The 21099-nt window shown below is 39.3% G+C and overlaps 3 protein-coding genes across 10 annotated transcripts in view; 1 reads left to right on the top strand and 2 right to left on the bottom strand.

Annotated features, from left to right (window-relative positions):
* The window catches only part of NIF3L1 (NGG1 interacting factor 3 like 1), a 118546-nt gene that overhangs the window by 11129 nt on the left and 86318 nt on the right, over positions 1-21099 (bottom strand). The window lies entirely within an intron of this gene.
* NDUFB3 (NADH:ubiquinone oxidoreductase subunit B3) lies at positions 105-8567 on the bottom strand. Its single transcript, XM_059702718.1, has 3 exons — positions 8417-8567; positions 4410-4557; positions 105-393 (listed from the first exon to the last, which is right to left on the bottom strand). The coding sequence occupies exons 2-3, from the start codon at positions 4553-4555 to the stop codon at positions 237-239; spliced, it is 303 nt and encodes a 100-aa protein (XP_059558701.1). The 5' UTR covers positions 4556-4557; positions 8417-8567; the 3' UTR covers positions 105-236.
* Positions 8766-21099, top strand: part of HYCC2 (hyccin PI4KA lipid kinase complex subunit 2) — a 43054-nt gene continuing 30720 nt past the window's right edge. For 3 of the 8 annotated variants that reach the window (XM_059702715.1, XM_059702714.1, XM_059702709.1), the window contains exons 1-4: positions 8766-8876; positions 16761-16854; positions 17946-18025; positions 20782-20883. In XM_059702715.1, the coding sequence (XP_059558698.1) occupies positions 17975-18025; positions 20782-20883 (153 nt within the window). In that variant the 5' untranslated portion in view covers positions 8766-8876; positions 16761-16854; positions 17946-17974. The other 5 variants (XM_059702712.1, XM_059702710.1, XM_059702713.1 and 2 more) reach the window with 5 other exon arrangements.

Raw genomic sequence — 21099 nt, 5'->3', positions numbered from 1 at the left:
CTCTGTAGAGAATGCACTGCTACGTGTACCTCAACCACCACATGTTCTAAAGCAAATCTGATATGGTTTGAAACATCTTTTTTTTAAGAATGACAAAACCAGACTGGAACATGTATTCTTTATTAAATCTTACTAGTATCTTTAAGGAATAAACACACAGATGAGTAGGCTACAGTGAAGAAATCTTATTTTAATAACAGAGTTAAGAATCACTAAGATACTTCCAGGTAATATCTTCAGTGATGCTTCTTATCTTTATTCTGGGACTCCAGGAAATATTCAACCCCTACAGCTACCACAAATGCAGCAAATCCCCATTTGAATCCTTTTAACATTGCACCAACAAAGGTAACATTGTCTGCAAAGCCACCCATGTATCTCCAAGCTTCATTGCTAGAAAAAAAAAAGGGCAAAGGTTATAATCACATACATGCACATTCACTGAGTACAATACATTTAATTTTCATCTTTTTAACAGATGTAGATGCAACCTTATATAAGACCATCTAAATGGACCACAATAGGTATCTTTCTGTGACATAGGATAATTAGGTCTATATGCCCGTGTTTCACATATAAAGTAGAAAAAACACTTGATTTCATATTCACAATCATAATACTCAGAATTTTTACAAAATCCTCAAATGCAAGACTTTCTTTGGCCCTATCCATCACAGGTCAGCCATGTGGCTTTGCCTATACTAGTCATTATAGCATCGTGGACAGAGGTAGTTAGAGTTTTAATCTTTGCTCTGCCACTTACACTAGATTCACAACCTTTTAGGATGTGCAAGTTACTTAACCTTTTAGGATGTGCCTGCTTCCTCTCCTACTCAGTGAGGACTGTCCACCTTATAGTGTTGTTATAAAGAATAAACAGGGTGATGTGTGATATATTTTGGCACAGAGAGTATGTAACATTTGACCTTATTCTTACTACTAATAAATTTCTCTGTCCCAGCAGCCTGAAGTTTAGAAGACTGATTTCCTGCTCTGGCAATCATTCTTCTGAGCCCCTAAACAGAGGTGTAAACAGAAGTCTGAGACCTCTCCTGAAAACAGTCTTCTCTCACAGGCAGCGATAAGTGAGTGGGGAAAAAAATCATGTTATGAACAACAAAAACCACTTAACTAAAAATCTGACTTATTAGAAAATACAAGCTAAGCAAATACAATTTAGATAACCAAAGTCAGACAAAGACAATAGAACTACAGAGTAATATCCCTCATGAACACAGATGCAAATATTCTTTACTAATTTTTAATTTTTATTTATTTTAGATGAAATATTCTTTTTAAAAAAAATATATTTTATTGATTTTTTTTAAAGAGAGGAAGGGATTGAACCTGGGACCCTTCAGCCCACATGCTGATGCTCTATCCACTGAGCCAAACCAGTTAGGGCAGATGCAAATATTCTTAACAAAATTTTAGAAAATTGATCCAGCAATATATATAAAGGATAATATACCATGATGAAATAGAATTTATCTTAGGAATTCAAGATTGGTTTAATCTTTGAAAAACCAGTAAGAGTAAGTCATCATATTAACAGAATAAAAGATCTATGTGAGCCCTAACCGGTTTGGCTCAGTGGATAGAGCATCAGCCTGCGGACTCAAGGGTCCCAGGTTCGAGTCTGGCCAAGGGCATGTACCTTGGTTGCGGGCACATCCCCAGTAAGGAGTGTGCAGGAGGCAGCTGATCGATGTTTCTCTCTCATCGATGTTTCTAACTCTCCATCCCTCTCCCTTCCTCTCTGTAAAAAAAATCAATAAAATATATTTAAAAAAAAAAAAGAACTATGTGAGCATCTCAATAGATGCAGAACAGGCAAGAATGTCCATTCATACCACTTTTATTCAACATTATAGTAGCAGTGTTATCCAGTACAATAACGCAAAGAAAATAGAAATTAAAAGTTTATAGATTGAAAAGGAAGAAATAAAACAAGTGTACACAAAGTGATCATTTATGAAGTACAGTCTAAACAATGTAAACAAAAAATTGGAACTAAAAAGTGAATTTAGCAAGGGAGCATGATACAAAGTCAACATATAAACCCCAATTATACTTTTATATATTAGCAAAAAACTGAAAATTAAAGTTTAAAATACCATTTACAATACTATTAAAATATGAAAAAACTCAGGATAAATTTAATAAAATATGTAAAGACCTATATATAAAGCAATAAAATAATGCTGAGGAATTAAAGAGGATCTAAATTGTTCATGGACTAGAAGATTCTATAGTGTTAAGATATCTATTATCCTCAATTGAGCTATAGATTCAGTGAAATCCCAATTAAAATCTAAGAAGGCTTTTTATAGAAACTGAAACACTCAATCTAAATTTTAAATGTAATGCAAAGAACCTAAAATAGCTTTTTTTTAAATGGAGATCTTATGCTACCTGATTTGAAGACAGTGAAGTATTGTCATAGAGTGGACATATTGATCAGGATAACAGAACAGAATCCAGAAATAGACCACACAGATATTGTCAACTGATTTTTTACAAAGGCATAAGGTAAATCAATATGGGAAAGACAGTCTTAGCAAATGGTGCTGGAACAACTGGATGTCCAAATGCAAAAATACGTTCATCCTCACCTCACATGACATAAAAGTAACACTATCAAAACTTCTAAGAGAAACCATAGGAGACAATTTAGGGTGCAAAAAGCACAAACCATAATAGAAAAGTGCCAGATTGGGACTTCATCAAAATTTAAAACTCTTTGAAAGACATTATTAAAAAAATGAAAAAATAAGCCACACTCTTAGGAAAAAACATTTGTAGCTCAGCCAGAATAGCTCAGTGGTTGAGCATCAACCTATGAACCAGGAAGTCATGGTTTGATTCCTGGTCCGGTCCAGGCATATACCTGGGTTTCAGGCCTAATTCCCAGTAGTGGTGTGCAAGAGGCAGCCAATCAATGATTCTCTCTCATCACTGATGTTTCTCTCTCTCTCTCTCTCTCTCTCTCTCTCTCTCTCTCTCTCTCTCCTGATTTCATCCTCTCTGAAATCAATAAAAATACATTAAAAAAAGAAAAATATTAAAAAAATAAAACAAAATACATTTGTAAAATATATATCTGATAAAGGACTTAAATTTTAAAAACATATAGAGAACTCTCATCTATGTATATAAAAGGCTAATACGTGAAGTGTCCCCTTGGGAGTTCGACCGGGAGACCAGGAATTCAATTGCTCGCTATAACGTGCGCTGACCACCAGGGGGCGGCGTGAAACAAAGAAAGGCCTGGCTGGCAGCCGGCAGCAGGGGAAGGAAGGCCCCAGCCAGCAGCCAGAAGGCCCCGATCGGCCCTGATCACTGGCCAGGCCTAGGGACCCTACCTGTGCATGAATTTCATGCACCAGGCCTCTAGTAATTCAGTAAAAGAAGACAAACACCCTGATAAATAAATGGGCAAAATATGTGAATAGCCACTGCACCAAAGGGGGCCAGGGGGAAAGCACTAATGAAAAACAAGCACTGGAAAAGAATGTTATGATCATGTCATCATGGAACCATGGAAATGCAAATTAAAATCACAAAGAGGCACAGCATTCACTAAAATGGCTAAAATTGAAAGACCAATAATACCAGGGATTGATGAGGAGGACACTGAACAATTGAAATTCTCATACATTGCTGGTGGGGATGCAAAATGGTACAGCTACTTTGAAAAACAGTTAGGCAGTTTTCCTATGAAAATAATCATACACTAATTCTATGATCCAGAAATCCTACTCTTAGAGAAATGAAAACATCATGTTCACTCAGACTTGTGCTTGATTGGTTATAGCATCTTTACTCATAACGGAACGGTTAAAAACTGGAAACAACACAAAAGGCAATTAACTGGTGAACTGCAAACAAAATGAGGTCTGTGCACACAGTGGATATTGCTCAGCAGTCAATAAGGATATTGCTCAGCAGTCAATAAGGATATTGCTCAGCAGTCAATAAGGATATTGCTCAGCAGTCAACTAGGGATACAAGCTAACGATGCGCCTAAGTCTCCAAAGCAGCACACCAAGTGGCCAGGAAAGCCAAAACTGGAGAGACAAAAAGCAGATCAATGGCTGCCAGGAGCCAGGGGTAGGGTGACACTGAGCATGAAAGGGGCACGGAAGAACTTTTTGGGGTGACAGAAATCGTTTATATCATGACTGTGGTGGTTACATAATTGTATACATTTATCAAAACTCATGGAATTAAACACTTTAAAATGGGTGAATTTTACTGTATGTAAATGGTACTTCAATAAAACGGATTTTAAAACTTTAATGTAAAAAGCCATTTTCAATGATTTTTTAAAAAGGGAAATACATGAAAAAGAAACAGATAATGATTCTCTATGATAAATTCTATCTAAATTATTTAATGATTCTTACCGGCCCCACGGATCCCTGAGCCCCCGTGCCGCCAGCTTCTCCTGCACAGTTTCTAATGGTGTCCCTTCTATCTTCCATTTTCTATAATCTGGAAGTTCCATTTTACCATGACCATGTCCATGCTCATGTTCATGTCCATGGGCCATGTCTATAGGAAAAGATTAAAGTAAGAGAGAAATATGCACAATAACCAAGTTTACTGCTAATGTTTTAAGGTAAAACATTTAATGTTTTAAAGAGAGAACTAATAAAACAGCATGTTATTACATAACCAGTGTATGTTCACAGTTAGGAAACACACACATATAAAATAATTAAAAAGAAAAATAATCAATAATCCCATCACTCAGAGATGGTCATTTATTTTGTTTATTTCTTTCTCCATTAAAATAATGGCAGTGCCACGTACTCTAAAGGACTTTACATGTATTAACTCTGTTACTTCCAAAGCAACTATTTGAACTTAAATTACCATTATTATCTTCACTTTATAGATGAAGACAATGAGGGTGCATGAAGGTAACTTTCTGAAGGTAACAACAATAATAAATGGTACAACTGGGTTTTGAACCTTGCAGTTTGGTTTCAGAGCCCTTGTTCCTAATTTCTAAGCAATGCTGTTCTCTTTCTTCTAGTCCTTTCATTGTGCATAAATATGCATAATGAAGATGTTTTACATACTGACTTATTACTTTCTTTAGATGATCCTATTAAAATGCAGCATTATTGTGTTTAAACATATACATGATCGCATGAACTTTTTCTGTAAAGAGCCAGATAGTAAATATTTTAGACTATGTGGGTACTTATAAAGCAAGAGAAAACAACTTTCCACAAATATTTTGTTGATAACATTCAAAACATAATAATAACAGAGCATATTGTTTTGTAATACAGGCCTACTGATGAGGAAAATGGAACTTTTGGGGGGATAACATTTTGCTTCACTAGGGCTTAAAGTTTAGTGTTCCTTAATATCAAACTGACTGTACATGATTGTCTGTAAAAAACATTATTAACTGATGGCCTGTACATAAAACAGACAATGGGTTGAATTTTTTAAAATAACATGTTCTTTTAAATTGATTTTTTAAAAAGAGAGAAAGGGAGAAAGAAAGGGGGTAAAGGGGGGAGGGGGGGAGACAGAGACACACATATGCACCCCACAGGGGATGGAACCCGAAATCTGAGCATGTGACCTTATCTATTTATCTATCCATCATCTATTTGGCTCAGTGGTTGAGTGTCAACCTATGAACCAGGAAGTCATGGTTCAATTCCCGGTCAGGGCACATGCCTAGGTTGTGGGCTCGGTCCCCAGTAAGGGGTGTGCAGGAGGCAGCAGACCAATGATTCTCTCTCATCATTGATGTTTCTATCTCTCTCCCTCTCCCTTCCTCCCTGAAATTAATAAAAAAAAATTTTTTTAAAAGGACCACTTCTTAATTGATAAGTTTGTTTCCTTAAATAAAATATGCCCTCAATAGTAACATAAAGACTTCAGTTTTACTAGTATTATTTTTATACATAACATAAAAATAAACTTCAGCTCACTGCGATGTGCCTTCCACTTTCACACCCAGGGGGCAAGAATGTGACTTAGCACAGCCACTCTGAAAAACTGTTTGGCATGACCTAGAAAAGCTGAACATTTGAATACCTTATGGCCTACCAATTCTACTCCTAAGTTTATATACTCTAGATCTGCATTGCCCAATATGGTAGCCACTAGCACTGGAATGAGGTTAGTGCAACTGGGGAACTAGACTTTCTATTTAATTTTAATTAATTTAAATTTCAAAATTGGTTCTCAAGTTAATTATTGGAAAATTTAGAGTGCATTTCGAACAATTTGGGTATACAGATTTACTTTATCAACAGTAAATTTGATAAAATATAAACATAGATCAAGTGTTTATGAAAACAGCATACTACAAGTGTAAAATACATAAATCTTGAAGACAGTATGAAGAAAACAAAATATTTCATTAATAATTTTTAACACTGATTATATTAAATTAATTTTGTTTCTTTTTAATATGGTTACTGAGACATTTTAAATTACATATATGGCTTGCATTATATTTTCATTGGACAACACACTGCTCTAGAGAAACTCTTGCATGTATATAACAATAGATATAGTTTATAAGAACCTTTTTAACCACATCATTGATGCTAGTCCCAAATTATAAACAACCCAAATATCCAACAATGGATTAATTATGAAACAGAAACCTATGGAATATTACACAACAAAAAAACAACATGCAACAGTGTAAATGAATCTTACAAATACGATGAGAACGGGGTGAATCATAATACATATACTTTGATCCCATTAATATAAATTGAAGAACCCAACAATTCATTTTTTTAGGAATGCATTATAGATGGAAAATGAAACGAATGCTTGAAACAAGTGAATGCTTATCACAAGTCAGAACAGTAGTCACCCCTTGGTGGAGGACATAAAATCAGAGCTTCTAAGGCAGTGTTTTTCAACCTATTCTTAATTCTTGTACGCCAAAGGAGCTTTTTTCAACAGTTGTTTTCCTTATCACAGTCGTGCTCCCTTCCCCCAATGAAATTTCAATACCACGGATATATTATATACACGTTTATGTACTGTGGCTCTTGGGAGGGTCACACACCACAGTAGTATCTATGATTTTTTCACACACTGTTCCATCCTCCCAGAACCAATTTTCATCCGCCTGAAGGCCTATCACTTGTGCTGAGAATGAATGTTCTAAAGGTATTGGCCATGCTTTGCTTCCTAACCTGAAGGGTGGGTACACAAGTGTTTGCTTAATTATAGTCTTTAAAAAGTACTCATGTTTTTATACACCCTTCTGTTATGTATACTTCACAGTAAAAGGGAAAATTAGATAAAGTGACAAATTATGCCAAGGACTCAACAACAGGCCATTGTTTTCAGCTCAGAGCTGTTCCAACAAGAATTGCAAGGAAGTTAGTTCCACAAAGAAAACCCATGTAATCATGAAAATTTAAAAAGCTATCTACCTATGTTTGGAGTGAACCTATAATATCAAGCTCCACAAAAAAGGGCCTGGAATCCCTAAGAAGGAAATAAGAGGATAATACCATTTACAACACATGCAATTTTACGGTTTACCAAAGACGTTCAAGCATACACCCCAATTTCCTCTCATTTTTAAAATTGTGGATACTCTTAAGAACATTAGAAAATAAAAGACGAATGAATTCTTAGTGTCCCTTCCAGTCCCTACACCGATGTACATGCAATTTTAAAATAGTAAACATTTTAGAGTAAATTGCTCTAAAAATGGATGTGACTTTGTACCCTGCTTTTTTCACTTTAACATCATGTCTAAAACATTCATAGCAGAAAAATAAAAAAAATCTCACTTAAAACTATACATATTTGTGAGGCAGGCATTAAAATTATTCCTCCATAATTTTTCTTAAAAAACATATTTTTATTGATTTCAGAGAGGAATGGAGAAGGAGAGGGAGATAGAAACATCAATGATGCGAGAGAATCATTGATTGGCTGCCTCCTGCAACCCCCACACTGGGGATTGTGCCCTTGACCGGAATCGAACCTGGGACCCTCCAGTCCGCAGGCTGTCGCTCTTCCCACTGAGCTAAACTGGCTAGGGCCCTCCTTCACAAATTTTTGATTTGGGGGCTGTTCTGCCTTTATTCAACTCACAGGTAAACAAACAAAACAAAACAAAAACAAACAAACAAAAAACACGGGACGGGGTGCTGCTGGTGGCAGAGCAGGAAAAAAGCATCTGGACTGAATAACCCGTCAATCCCACTGTATCCTCGTACAACCACCCCCACCACCCTAGGACTTCACAGTTCTCCCCCGCTAGTTCTTCGATCTCCTTCCGTCTGGAGCCACACACCCGCGTCATCCTGCTTTATTTTGTCTCTCCCTTTCTAAATTCCCCAGAATAGGTATGTCATTCCTAGTTCCAGTTAAGAGATCTCCCATCAACTCTCTAATTTACCTGACAGCAATCTGACCTCTCAGGACACTCAATAGTCAACCCTCCAGCCGGAGCCGACCGGAAGCGGAAGTTGTCACCTGGAGTTCCTCCCGGCAGGAAAGCCGAGAAGCCATGTAACGTTCCGGGACGGGGTCACAGATTTACGGACCAGGTGGAGATGACGCGAAGGAGGCTGACAGTCGACATTTTTTCCCCGCACATCTGTGCATCCGTCGTCTAACGACGATCGGTGCCATTGTGGAGGACAGAAGGGCGGGACAGAGGCGACGTTTTCCTTGTTCGCAGACCGGAATCCCTTAGACGCTGCACCGAGGGGCGGGCCGCGGACCTCCGGCAGCCAATAAGTGAGGCTGTTGTTCAACGTGGACTCGGCCAGTGGGAGGGCTGCTTGTTGCGCTGCAGTTGGCAGGCGGCTGCGGGAGGCGGTGGCGGTAAGAAGCCGGAGGCAGCGGGGTGACAGGTAAGCGAGCGGCCGCGCTGTCTTTGGGGGGCGCGAGGGCTCCCGAGAAGGGGTGTTCACCTCCGGCTGCAGGAGCCCTGCGGGGACCTGACGGGGACGGTCTGGGAAGGTGGCAGCCGCGCTGTCGGTGGTTCCGGGACGTTTCGTAGCCCAGGTAGCCGCTGGGAGGTCGCGAGGAGCGGGCAGCTGAGGCGGGTGGAGGCTGAGTCCGGTGCGGCGACGTGGGGCCTAGGGCGCGGGGGCTGCGGTGGCACCTGCAGAGAGGACGGGCGGGAGCCGGGCCGAGTCGCGAGGGCCGGAGGGGGTCCCTGCACGAAGCGCGGACAGAGAAAAGGACGCGACATTGCAGGCGCCTGAGAGGAACCCGAGGGTTTGCGCTTCTTCAGGGCTGTTTGTCGGGGTGGGAGCGGGGAGCGGAGAAGACCGATATTTACTGGCGGGCAGATCCTTGAAACTCTTTCTCACCGTCTGTTATGTAACCCGTGGCTGTCATTTACCCCCACAACCAGGCTGTCCCTCCTGGCAGAGGACGTCTGGCAGCCCATTGATGTGTCGGAATAGTTGTGTGTGTTTTTCCGTTGGTTTGAGTGCTCGTCACCCCTGCAGGCGGTGGAAGCATGAAGGCTAGTCACGAAGACCTTCTCCCAAATATGGATTTGGGTTGAGAGAGTCGTTAGCTTGCAGTTTAGGAATTTATTTGTTTTGAGGGTCGAGGCTGATTACACATACTTCTTTATTTCTAATCTTCAGGAAAGTGGAGAGCCTCAAAAATCTATATGTAGCATGGGTTTCAACTTCACAGTAAAAGGGAAGTGCAAATTGGAAAATGACTAGAAATCTCATTGTTGGATATATATAGATATATATATCTCCCTAGATATTGTGGATGTTAAAGACTGAAAATAACGGGGTGGTCTGAATGGGGAGAGGGAATGCAAAAGTCATCTTTTAAGTAATTTGCTCTGTAGGTCTGAGAGACTGGTTATGGATTATTTCTTAGGTTTAAAAAGTGTGCTTTTTGAACCTCTCTGACCGAGGGAAAATGTATTTGCAGACATAAATAACTGAATTGCCATGTTTGCACAATGAAATGTACAATTAACATAGGGATTTTATTAAGTATATGTTATGGAAGGACAGACTACATTAAAAACTTGGTTTTGCCCGCCATTGTGCCTCCATGGTTGAGCCTGGACCTATGAACCTGGAGGTCAGAGGTCACTGTTTTGATTCCTGGTCAGAGCACTTGTCTGGGTTTCGGCTCCATCCCCAGTAGGGGGTGTGCAGGAGGCAGCCGATCAGTGATTCTCTCTCATCATTGATGTTTCTGTCTCTCCCTTTCCTTTCCTCTCTGAAATCAATCTAAAAAATATATATACAATATTTATTTTCTAAAAACTTGGTTTTGTAGCTCACTGGAAAACAGTTTTAAAAGAAGCATTATAAATAACCAAAATGTAAGCTGATTGCAGTGTTGCCTTTACCTTAGAAGGTAAGAACTAATGTAGTATTAGCAAGTGTACTATAACTTCCCTTTTTCTATTACTAATTTATATGACTATGTCCCAGAGCCTAACCCCAAAATTCATCACTTGGTAAGGAGAGGTGGTTCATTAGATTTTGTTAGTTCTGAAGTGGAGAACTAAGGTATTTATCAGTGCTCCAGATAAAAATTTTGACACTTGGTGTTTCATTGTATTTTTACTTTTTGCATGAATAATACTATCTCAGTTACAAAGAATATTTCTACTTCTAGTTGCAGTTCTGTAGTGTGAGTACCTGTGAACAAATCTGCTTTTATGTAGGGTGTGTGTGTGTGTGTGTGTGTGTGTGTGTGTGTGTGTGTTTCTTATTATGTAATGAGCCTACTAGTGCTGCCAGTGGCTGATTTTTAATGGCCAGTAGGTGTCATTGTAGAATACAATAAAGTTGAATATCATTAGAAGTCTACTTTTCTGACACATTTCTGTATTGGAGCTGTTTATAAGGAATTTGAAACAATGGCTGTAAAGAAGTACAGTCATTTGCTCTAAATTGCACCTTGAAAGCTTGTTTTTAAATCCAACTCTCAAGCCATCTTCACATGCAATAGATTTAGTTTGTTTTTAATACACAGTTTTGGCACCTTATAGTAGTTTATTAAGTTCTAGAATGATTAAAATTTTCAGCTTGACTGAGCTTTATAATAGAAAAACCCATGCTACATTAAAAAAAAAAAGAACAAAACAAAGCCCTAGCCAGTTTGGCTCATTGGATAGAACATCAGCCTGTGGACTGAAGGGTCCCGGGTTTGATTCCCGGTGAGGGTACATGCCCAGGTGTGGTCTCAATCCCCGGTGGGGAGCATGCAGAAGGCAGCTGATCAATGATTCTCTCTCATCATTGATGTTTCACTCTCTCCCTCTTCCTTAATCTCTGAAATAAAACAACAACAACAAAACCCACACAAAACACACAAAAACTAGACTGATAAAATATGGGCAGAAAGTCTCCAAACAAGTTATTAGGTGCACAAAATAGTATTTTGTTGTTATTCTTTTAATGCAAGAACAGAGGAATTTTTTGTTTCAGTGTCTGTGACTTCTTAGTTTCTTTTGATGTCCAAAATAGCTTCTTTTTACATTTTTGTCTTGTAAGTAGACTATATTCTTTTCTCAGGATAATGAGTTGAACATTTGTCATTGTCTAAAATGTGATGCAATGGATTTTGGAGGCAGCTGGCACAGAAAGCTCTGAAGGTTGCTTATAGCTGGTGTGAGTACAGCCTCTTACATGCAGAGCCTTCCACTGAGTTCTTGTCACTTTGTAGCTCGCCTCCTTTTGCCTGCTATTGATACAGTATTAAAAATAGAATTAGACCTAATTCAGAAAATCTCCATGAAAGTGGAGAGTTTTATATATATATATATATATATATATATATCATCAACACTAATAAAAGAGAAAAATGGTAATTGGCGTACGACGATACCCTTTTCATTGGCTAATCAGGGCTATATGCAAATTAACTGCCAACTAAGATTGGCAGTTAACTGTCAACAAGATGGCGGTTATTTTGCATATGTAGGCACAATGCAGGGAGGCGAAAGGGAAAGCAGGAAGAAGCCCCCTGCCACTGACAGTGATCGGAAACCCAGGGGGGAGCTAAGAGCTGGGGGCAGGGCAAAGGTGGCCCTGAGGCCGCCTTTGCCCTGCCCCCCAGCCATGATCGGAGAATCAGGTGCCTTTTCCGCCCTGGCCAGTGATAGCAGGAAGTAGGGGTGGAGCCAGCGATGGGAGCTGGGCACGGTAGAAGCTGGCAGTCCCAGGAGCTAGGGGTCCCTTGCCTGGGCCTAAAGCGAAGCCCACGATCGCGGGGCCGCTGCAGGTGTGGGTCCCCACTGCCCGGGCTGGACGCCTAGGCCAGAGGCGTCAGGCCTGGGCAAGGGGCCGATCCTGCGATTGGAGGGTGATGGGGGTCAACGCCTGAGGGCTCCCAGTATGTGAGAGGGGGCAGGCTGGGCTGAGGGACACCCCCCCCCACACACACACACCCAGTGCAGAATAATCTAGGAGGTTGTTTTTTTTTAAAGGCACATACATATTTATTATATCATCTCCACTTTCCTTCAGAATCTTTTTGGTAGGGGGATTGTGAAGGAAGGTAGATATACATATTTTGAAGAAAAATATTCCCCAGATATGGTTCACTGCTGGCTTCCACTTACAAATCATTGATCTAATTCAAGGCTCTCTTACTTGTGATATGAACCAGTAATCATAGTTTTTGCTTGAGAGAAAGGGCTGTCAAATCTCCCAATATTTTTATAGCTCAATACATTTTCACCATTTAATGTCATAGCTGGGGTAGACTTTCTAGCCAGGAGCTAAAGTTGCTAGAAATAAAAATTGTGCTGAATGTTTTGGTTTGGATTAGTTTTTACTTGGAACTTAGCTGCTTTCCATAAACCAAGGTAATTGCTTTCATGATTCAGGCCTGTGTTAATTTGCACAGATATTTACTTATATCTTGTTCTCTCAATGTATCTGGAAGCTATCTAATTCTAGAATCAAACTACAGTTGGAAAAAAGAATTGGAAGTTTTCTTGATTAAAGGTCTTTTTGCAATATTGCTATGATACATTTAGCTTTTGCGTAAACACTCACTCTATAATATATAGTAAAACTTGGAATTGTGAATGTGTTGATTTTGACACAGACCCTGTTTAGAAATTCCTGGTGCATCTTTATGAATTCTAGACTTTCTGTTTGGGTATCTGTTTGTCATGGAGACAGGTACTAGAAAAAGTAAATGAGTCAGCTTTAATTTTGGAGAAAGGAGTAAAAACTCAGTTATGTAATATATTAAGATGCGTGACTTTGATTAGTTATAGAATTACTGGAGGCCTGGTGCATGAAATTTGTGTACAGGTATGGTCCCTAGGCCTGGCCGACGATTGAAGTGCGTGCGTCTGGCGTGGAAGGGCAGGTCCCAGCTGACCTCTGGGCCCTGGGCAGCATCTGGGCCACCAGGCCCCAGCACACCCCCCTCTGCCTGAGTCATCAGGCCCCCGCCCAACTCTGTCAGCACCTGGGAGCCGGACGGTGGCCCTGCCCCCCACTGCTGCTGCTGGTCGCAGTCTGCAGGGTGATCGGTGGGGCATCGGGCCCTGCTTGCACCCGCCTTGGCCGGTGCCGCCCGTTCACCTGCTCCACCATCTCACCATGGTCCTGCTCGTCAGGGCCCATCGGGTCTGGCAGCGTTTCCACTGCTGCCTGCTGCCAGTGTCATGTTTCCAACGCCTGCCATGTTCTGCTCCACCCCCTGGTGGTCAGCATACCTCATAGCATGCAGTCAAACTTCCAGTTGAGGGCACAATTTGCATATTAGGCTTTTATTATATAGGATTATATAGGATAGTTCTTTCTAGGTTTGAAATATAACTGCCAGAAAATTAGTCAAAAATATGATAAATGGCACCAATTTATTGAATGACAAAGCATCGGTTACAAAAGAGTTACTTTGGTCTATTTGTAAAACACTGAACTCCATAAAAATGTTAGAATCAAATTTACCATTGAACCCACTCATGCTTCCTAAGCCCCCTTTCTGTTGTCTCCCATTCTGGACTCTCCTCTGGAAAAGGCACTTCCTTTTGCCTTCAGTCCACTCTGCACCACCAATCACTGCATGGGTTCATCCACCTGGCTGAGTTCTCTTTTAATAAGATTTCCTTGTTAAGACATTTTAAAGAAAAAGTTAAAGAAAAGCACATCTAATCTGATGAACAATAGATTAAAAAATAATTGAGATTTTTTTAAAAAAAAATTTTTTATTGCTTTTTAGAGAGAGAGGAAAGGAGAGGGATAGAGAGATAGAAACATAGATGAGAGAAAAACATCATTGATTGGCTGCCTCCTGCACTTCCCCTACTGGGGATTGAGCCTGAAACCCAGGCATGTGCCCTAACCAGGAATCGAATCATGTCCTCTTGGTTCATGGGATGATGCTCACCCACTGAGCCACACCAGCTGGGCTACTTTATTTTTTATTGAATTTATTGGGGTGCAGATTTTCTATTTTTTTCCTGTTTTAATCTTGGTAAGTTTTGTGTTTCTGGGAATTTGATTATCCAATTTGTTGGTGTACAGTTGTTCACAATATTCTCTTTATAACCCTTTCTATTTATGTAGAATCAGTAGTAATGTCCCCTCTTTTATTTCTGATTTTAGGAATTTGTGTTTTCTCTTAAAGAACCAGTTTTGGGTTTTTAAATTTTGTCTATTGTTTTCTATTCTCTATTTCATTTATCTCTGCTCTAACCCTTATTATTTTCATCCTTCTACTAGCCTTGGGTTTAGTTTATTCTTTTTCTAGTTCCTTAGGTTGTAAAGTTAGGTTGTTGATTTGAGAGCTTTCGTGTTTTTTAATGTAAGCATTTATAGCCATACATTTCCCCCTTAACACCACTTTCACAGCATCCCAGAGGTTTTGAAATACTGTGTGTTTATTATTGTTTGGCTCTAAGTATTTTCTAATTTCCCTTGTGTGTGGTTTAATTTCCACAACCTTGCGAATTTTCCCAGTTTTCCTTCTTTTGATTTCTGTCTTCATCCCGTTGTTGTCATGGAAGATACTCTGTATAATACCTATCTTCTTAAATCTGTTGAGTCTTGATTTGTAGCCTACATATTGTCTATCTTGGAAAATAGCCCATGTGCACTTCAGAGGAATGTGTATGCTGTTTTTGTCTTTTTTTCTCTTAATTTTTGGTTATATTTTTGTCACCATGGATATTTAGTCTTTTTTTTTTTATTGTGAACCAGACTTTTTGTATGAAAGATTCAGAGACAACGTTACCTTCCAGATAGGGTTCCCATTTCTTCCTGTGGCTCAAATCGGTGAAGGGGCTAATTACCTTTAATTAATCAGGGATTGAGCTGTTTTAAAGCTGTGTTAAAATTTAATAATACTCAGTTTTCCTATCATTTGCCATGTTGGATTTTCTTGCTTTGTTGTTTTGTTTTGTTTTAATTGAGAGCCTAGTTAGTATCTGTATCCTTAGAGACCCATCTCTACAGAGGTTCAAATCTGCTGCACTGCTTCAAACTGCCAGTTGCCTTGTGGTTCATAATTCCCAAGACACTAAAAGATCGCGTCTCCTTGACATGAAGTGCCACTTCCCAAAGGGGCACTAGTTACGAGTTTCTTGTATATCTTTTCGGATATATTCTTGGTCCTTTTCAAGACTTTCCCTTGCTGCTGAACATCTCATGAAGTAAAAATCTCATATAAGAGATAAAGTCAGCTGTTGTGGTTGGAGTAGAGAGATCTTGACACGTATGTAGTTTGAAAAACATTGAATTATAATGATAATGTAATTAAATTTCAAGAGATATTTATTGATGTATTTTTTGTATTTAAAATAACATTTTGTTAACATATTACAAAACGTTAATTTTCTTTTGGTGTTTTAGATTTTAAATGGTAATACAGTTTTGAATCAAAGAAATAGAACATAATGTGATAAGCTACTATATGAAAAGAATTATCAATTTGTGTGAAAAGTATAACTTTAGCAATTTGAAAATGATTTTCTCCAATCAAAAACCTTTAACGCTGAAACCGGTTTGGCTCTGTGGATAGAGCGTCGGCCTGCGGACTGAAAGGTCCCAGGTTCGATTCCGGTCAAGGGCATGTACCTGGGTTGTGGGCACATCCCCAGTAGGAGATGTGCAGGAGGCAGCTGATCGATGTTTCTCTCTCATCGATGTTTCTAACTCTCTATCTCTCTCCCTTCCTCTCTGTAAAAAATCAATAAAATATATTTTTTTAAAAACAAACAAAAAAAAACCTTTAACGTATTTTTTGTGACAAAAATTTAAGTAATAGCATTTTCTGTGTTCTTTTTTAAAATGATAAAATTTTCAGTTCTGTGAAACTCATCCAAAAATGATTTTATGGTCATTGATACTTATTATTTAAGCTTGGTTTTATACTGCATAATAAAGTTTAATTGATTGTTTGCATGTGTGTGTGTATGTTTGTGTGTATGATATCACTGTACTATTGGATTAATAGAATTATTGTATGGAAATCTTAATTTTATAGATTATTCAAGTGAGGCTCCAGCTACAGAAAATTTAAATAACCTACTCAAGGTTTTGCCGATAATGAATGAATATTTGAAACTAAAACTCAGACTTTCTAATTTTTTAAAAAATTAGGTTTGGTAATGGTACACAAGTAAATGTTAGTTACTATAGAAATTTTTGAGTCTCTAATTATTTCTTAAATTAGGTAAACTATATTATAACTGTCTTACCAAAATTGTTCTTCTTTGTATTACATTCTTGAGAATATGTCTCAATATTTTACAATTTTCTATTTTCATTTTTTTGTAGAGTTGGAAAATATTTAAGTCTCAACAAATGAATTCCACACTTGAACTCTGCTGCATTCCTGTGCCACCTCCTCCTTTAGAAAACTGATCTTAGAACAGAGGTAAAAATTAGAGAAGTTAACTTTTTAAAGGATAAAGTGAATTTCCCATACAGTTAGACATATTAGACTTTTTGGTAATCCTTGGTGGATAGCTTCTATTTATTAGGCAATTTTACCTAGGAGACTTGAAAGAATCACATCTTAATGTCTTTGAAATTTACTTTTAAAAGTGTTTTCTATTTAATAGTTCTGTCTTTTAACTTTTTTGTTGTCTAACCTTTACAGTTACTGACATCAAATTGACTTAGTATAACTGTATTATTTAACTACATCTAGATCAGTGCTGTCCAATAGAATTTCTATGATGATGTCTGTATTCTATATCTGTGCTGTCCAGTATGGAAGACACAAGCCACATTTAGCTACTAAGTACTAAATAGTGCAACTAAGGAATTGAATCTTTAAATTTTATTTTATTTTAATAGCCACTTGTAGCTAGTGGCTACTGTATTGGATAGTATAACTCTAGGTTTTTCCTTAGGGAACTTGGTATTTACAATAACAGCACATTTTACGTGCTTAAGATTCAGACTTAATTTAAATAGCTTGAAAATGTGCTGTAGCAAAACTCATTTTTCACCATTTCATATGTTGTCTTAATACTTGTGTAGCTTTGTTTATCTAATAATTTTGGTCCATCAGAAGCCCTTAAGAGCAGTTATCATAGTTAGTCTTGCTTACTGATGTGTTAACTGATTTAATATTTAAAAAAAGACAGCGTGGCTGGTGTAGCTCAATGGTTGAGCATTGACTTATGAACCAGGCGGACACAGTTCAATTCCTGGGTTTCAGGCTCTATCTCCAGTAGGCGGTGTGCAGGAGGCACCCAATCAATAATTCTCTATCTCATTGATGTTTCTATCTCTCTCTTTCTTTCCCTTCCTCTCTGAAAGCAATAAAAATATATTAAAATAAAACTTCTTTCTTTAAAAATGTTTAGTTTGAGCTCTGTTCTAAAACTAAGCCTTCTTATCTAAAATATATACTAGATGAATGTCTCCTTTAGTGAAAGGCACTTATTACTTACTTTTGGTAGTTTCTGTAAGTAGTAATGCTATCCTCAACTCAATGCTTTTTTTCTTTCAGAGATAAGAGTAACAGAAGGTAGAGGAAGATGCTGGGATCTGAACGTGGTGTTGTGGAAGAATGGTTATCAGAATTCAAGGTAAATTGGATTAGGGATAAGAATATGTCATAATGATTCCAAATGTCAGTAATTCAAGCAGTAAAAATCTCTTCCTTGGGGAAACTGAAATATTATGATATGAAGTGGTGCAAAATATGAAATAATGTTTCTGTAATTGCAACTCTCTGTAAAGGCACTGATGTGAATAATGGCTAGAAGATAATATGTAAAAATGAAAATAGTTTGTTAGAATTGATGAGGGGATATATAAATTTTAAAATATTCCATTCAAAGAGGGGAAACCTTTTTAATAAGGCATAGAAATAGGATTTTTGCCTTATGTTTTATTTCCTGTAATTTAAAAATCATTCATTGATTTGAGTGAAAACTATAATTACTAACATTATGGAAATAAGTGTTTTATAAACATAAAATGCAAGAATTAAAATCTATCTAAACTGCTTGGCCGGTATGGCTCAGGAACCAAGAGATCACTGGTTCGATTCTCGATCAGGGCACTTGCCTAGATTGCAAGCTTGATCTCCAGTAACGGGTGTGCAGGAGGAAGCCAATAGATGTTTCTATTTCTCTACTTCCCTCCCTTCCTTTCTCTCTAAACAATAAAAACATATTAAAATATATCCTTAACTACTTTTTTAGACTAGATTAGTTTAAGATGACCCATTTCAGCAAATCTTGGTTATAATATGTGATTTCTAATCACTTTTATGGTTTAACTAGTGGCCTGGTGCATGAAATTCATGCACATTAAAAGGGGATTAATGAAGCAGTGGTTCTCAACCTTCCTAATGCTGCGACTCTTTAATACAGTTCCTCATGTTGTGGTGACCCCCAACCATAAAATTATTTTCGTTGCTACTTCATAACTGTAATTTTGCTACTGTTATGAATTGTAATGTAAATATCTGATATGCAGGCTGTATTTTCATTGTTCGCGACCCACAGGTTGAGAACCACTGAATTAGAGGAAATATTTTAATATTGCTATTTGCCCTTTCTCTATAATAGAAGTGTCAGAGATGAAAGAAAATTAGTAAAATGTATATGAAAATCTTCCTCCAGTCAGAGCCTGGCGTGTGCCACAGGAACCAGAGTCAAGTCTCCACCCACCCATGTGCGCCTCGAAATCACGCAAGACCCAGACCCGGCCGGCCCCACCCCCATTGGGCTAGATCCAGATCTGGCCGGTCCCACCCTTGTCAAGCCCCGCTGGGTGGGGTCGCAGCTTCAGGTCCCCTGGCCCAGTGCCAGGTGGGGGGCATGGCCTGAGGTCCCCTGGCCCAGCACCAGGGCCTGGGGCTCACCTTGAGGTCTCCCCATGAATCCCCCCAGGCGGGGTCATGGTCTGAGGTCCCCTGTGAAGCTCTGCCAGGCGGGGGACATGGCCTCAGTTCCCCCGACTCCAGGGCGGGGTTGTGGCCTCAGGTCCCCTGGCCCAGTGCCGGGGGTGTGGCCTGAGGTCTCCTGTCAAGCCCTACTGGGCAAGGGGCGCACCTTGAGGTCCCCTGTCAAGTTCTGCTGGGCGGGGGGCTCAGCCTCAGGTCTCCTGGCCCATTGCCGGGGCAAGGGGCGTGTCCTGAGGTCCCCCGTCAAGCCCCGCCAGGTGGGAGGAGCGGCCTGAGGTTCCCCGGCATGGCACCAGGGCGGGGGCACAGCCTGAGGTCCCCCGTCAAGCCACGCCGGGTGGGAGGAGTAGCCTGAGGTCCTCTGACCTGGTGCCGGGGCGGGGGGCACAGCCTGAGGTCCCTTCAAGCCTTGCCGGGTGAGGGGCGCAGCCTGAGGTCCCCCGGCCTGGCACCAGGGCGTGGGGGAGCGGCCTGAGGTCCCCAGTCAAGCCCAACAGGGGAAGGGTCTTGGGGGGGGGGGCACAGCCTCAGGTCCCTGCTGATTGCTCGTTAAGGCTCGTTACAGGAACTCAGCCTCCGCTGTGAGCGCAGCCATCTTGTGTTATGGAAACAACAACCCCCCCCCCTGCTGTGGGCGCCACCATCTTTGTGGCGGAGTGACGGTCAATTTGCATGTTCCCTCTTTATTATATAGGATGGTTAGAATTATACAGGGTGGGGCAAAAGTTGTTTTACAGTTGTAATGAAAATAAATAATACAATCATTAATTAATAATACAAGAATAAACTGTGGCCAAAACCAGTTTGGCTCAGTGGATAGAGTGTCGGCCTGCGGACTGAAGGGTCCCAGGTTCGATTTCGGTCAAGGGCATGTACCTGGGTTGCGGGCACATCCCCAGTAGGAGATGTGCAGGAGGCGGCTGGTCGATGTTTCTCTCTCATCGATGTTTCTAACTCTCTATCTCTCTCCCTTCCTTTCTGTAAAAAATCAATAAAAAATATTTTTAAAAAAAGAAGAAGATGCATTAATTAAAAAAAAAAAAGAATAAACTGTGTTTTGAGTACTCATAACTGTACACCTTCTTTTGCCTCACCCTGTATATTATAACTACAGTGGGGCCTTGACTTACGAGTTTAATTCGTTCCGAGACCGAGCTCGTTAAGGAGCTCATTAACTCAAATTACTCTATCAACTCAATGCAGAAAATCGGCCGAGAGACAGCTGGTATCTCAAAAAACTCGTTAGTCGGGACACTCGTAAGTCAAGGCCCCACTGTATTTGTTTTTTTAACATTCATGGTTCTTATATTAATTTCTTTTCTTAATTGACTCATAAATATTTTCAAGAGGAGCTCCTTTAAAATAAAGTTTCTGACTTCCCAAATATTAAGTTCACTTTTGTTTTCCTTTAATTTTTTTTTTTTTTAGGCATTACCTGACACTCAGATCACCAATTATGCAGCAACTTTACACCGGAAAAAAACATTGGTACCAGCCCTCTACAAAGTTATTCAAGATTCAAATAATGAGGTAGGAGAATTTATAAGAAAAATAATTTCAACATAATAAAATGAAATATGTGTACTAAAGCACATATATTTAAGTTTTGTAGTTTTCCCTACTCTTTTTTTTTTTTTTTTTTAATTCTTCTTAAGAGACTGGAAAACTTTTTCTGCTATTTTTCATTCTGATAGTTGCTTTGGCTTTCCTCATGCTCTCTCTCTCCATATTTTTAAATGTTTTGAT

The sequence above is a fragment of the Myotis daubentonii genome, chromosome 7 (genome assembly GCF_963259705.1).
Source record: "Myotis daubentonii chromosome 7, mMyoDau2.1, whole genome shotgun sequence".
In the NCBI taxonomy this organism is placed as follows: Eukaryota; Metazoa; Chordata; class Mammalia; order Chiroptera; family Vespertilionidae; genus Myotis; species Myotis daubentonii.
The sequence above is the reverse complement of the archived record's forward strand: the minus strand, read 5'-3'. Positions and strand labels throughout refer to the sequence as shown.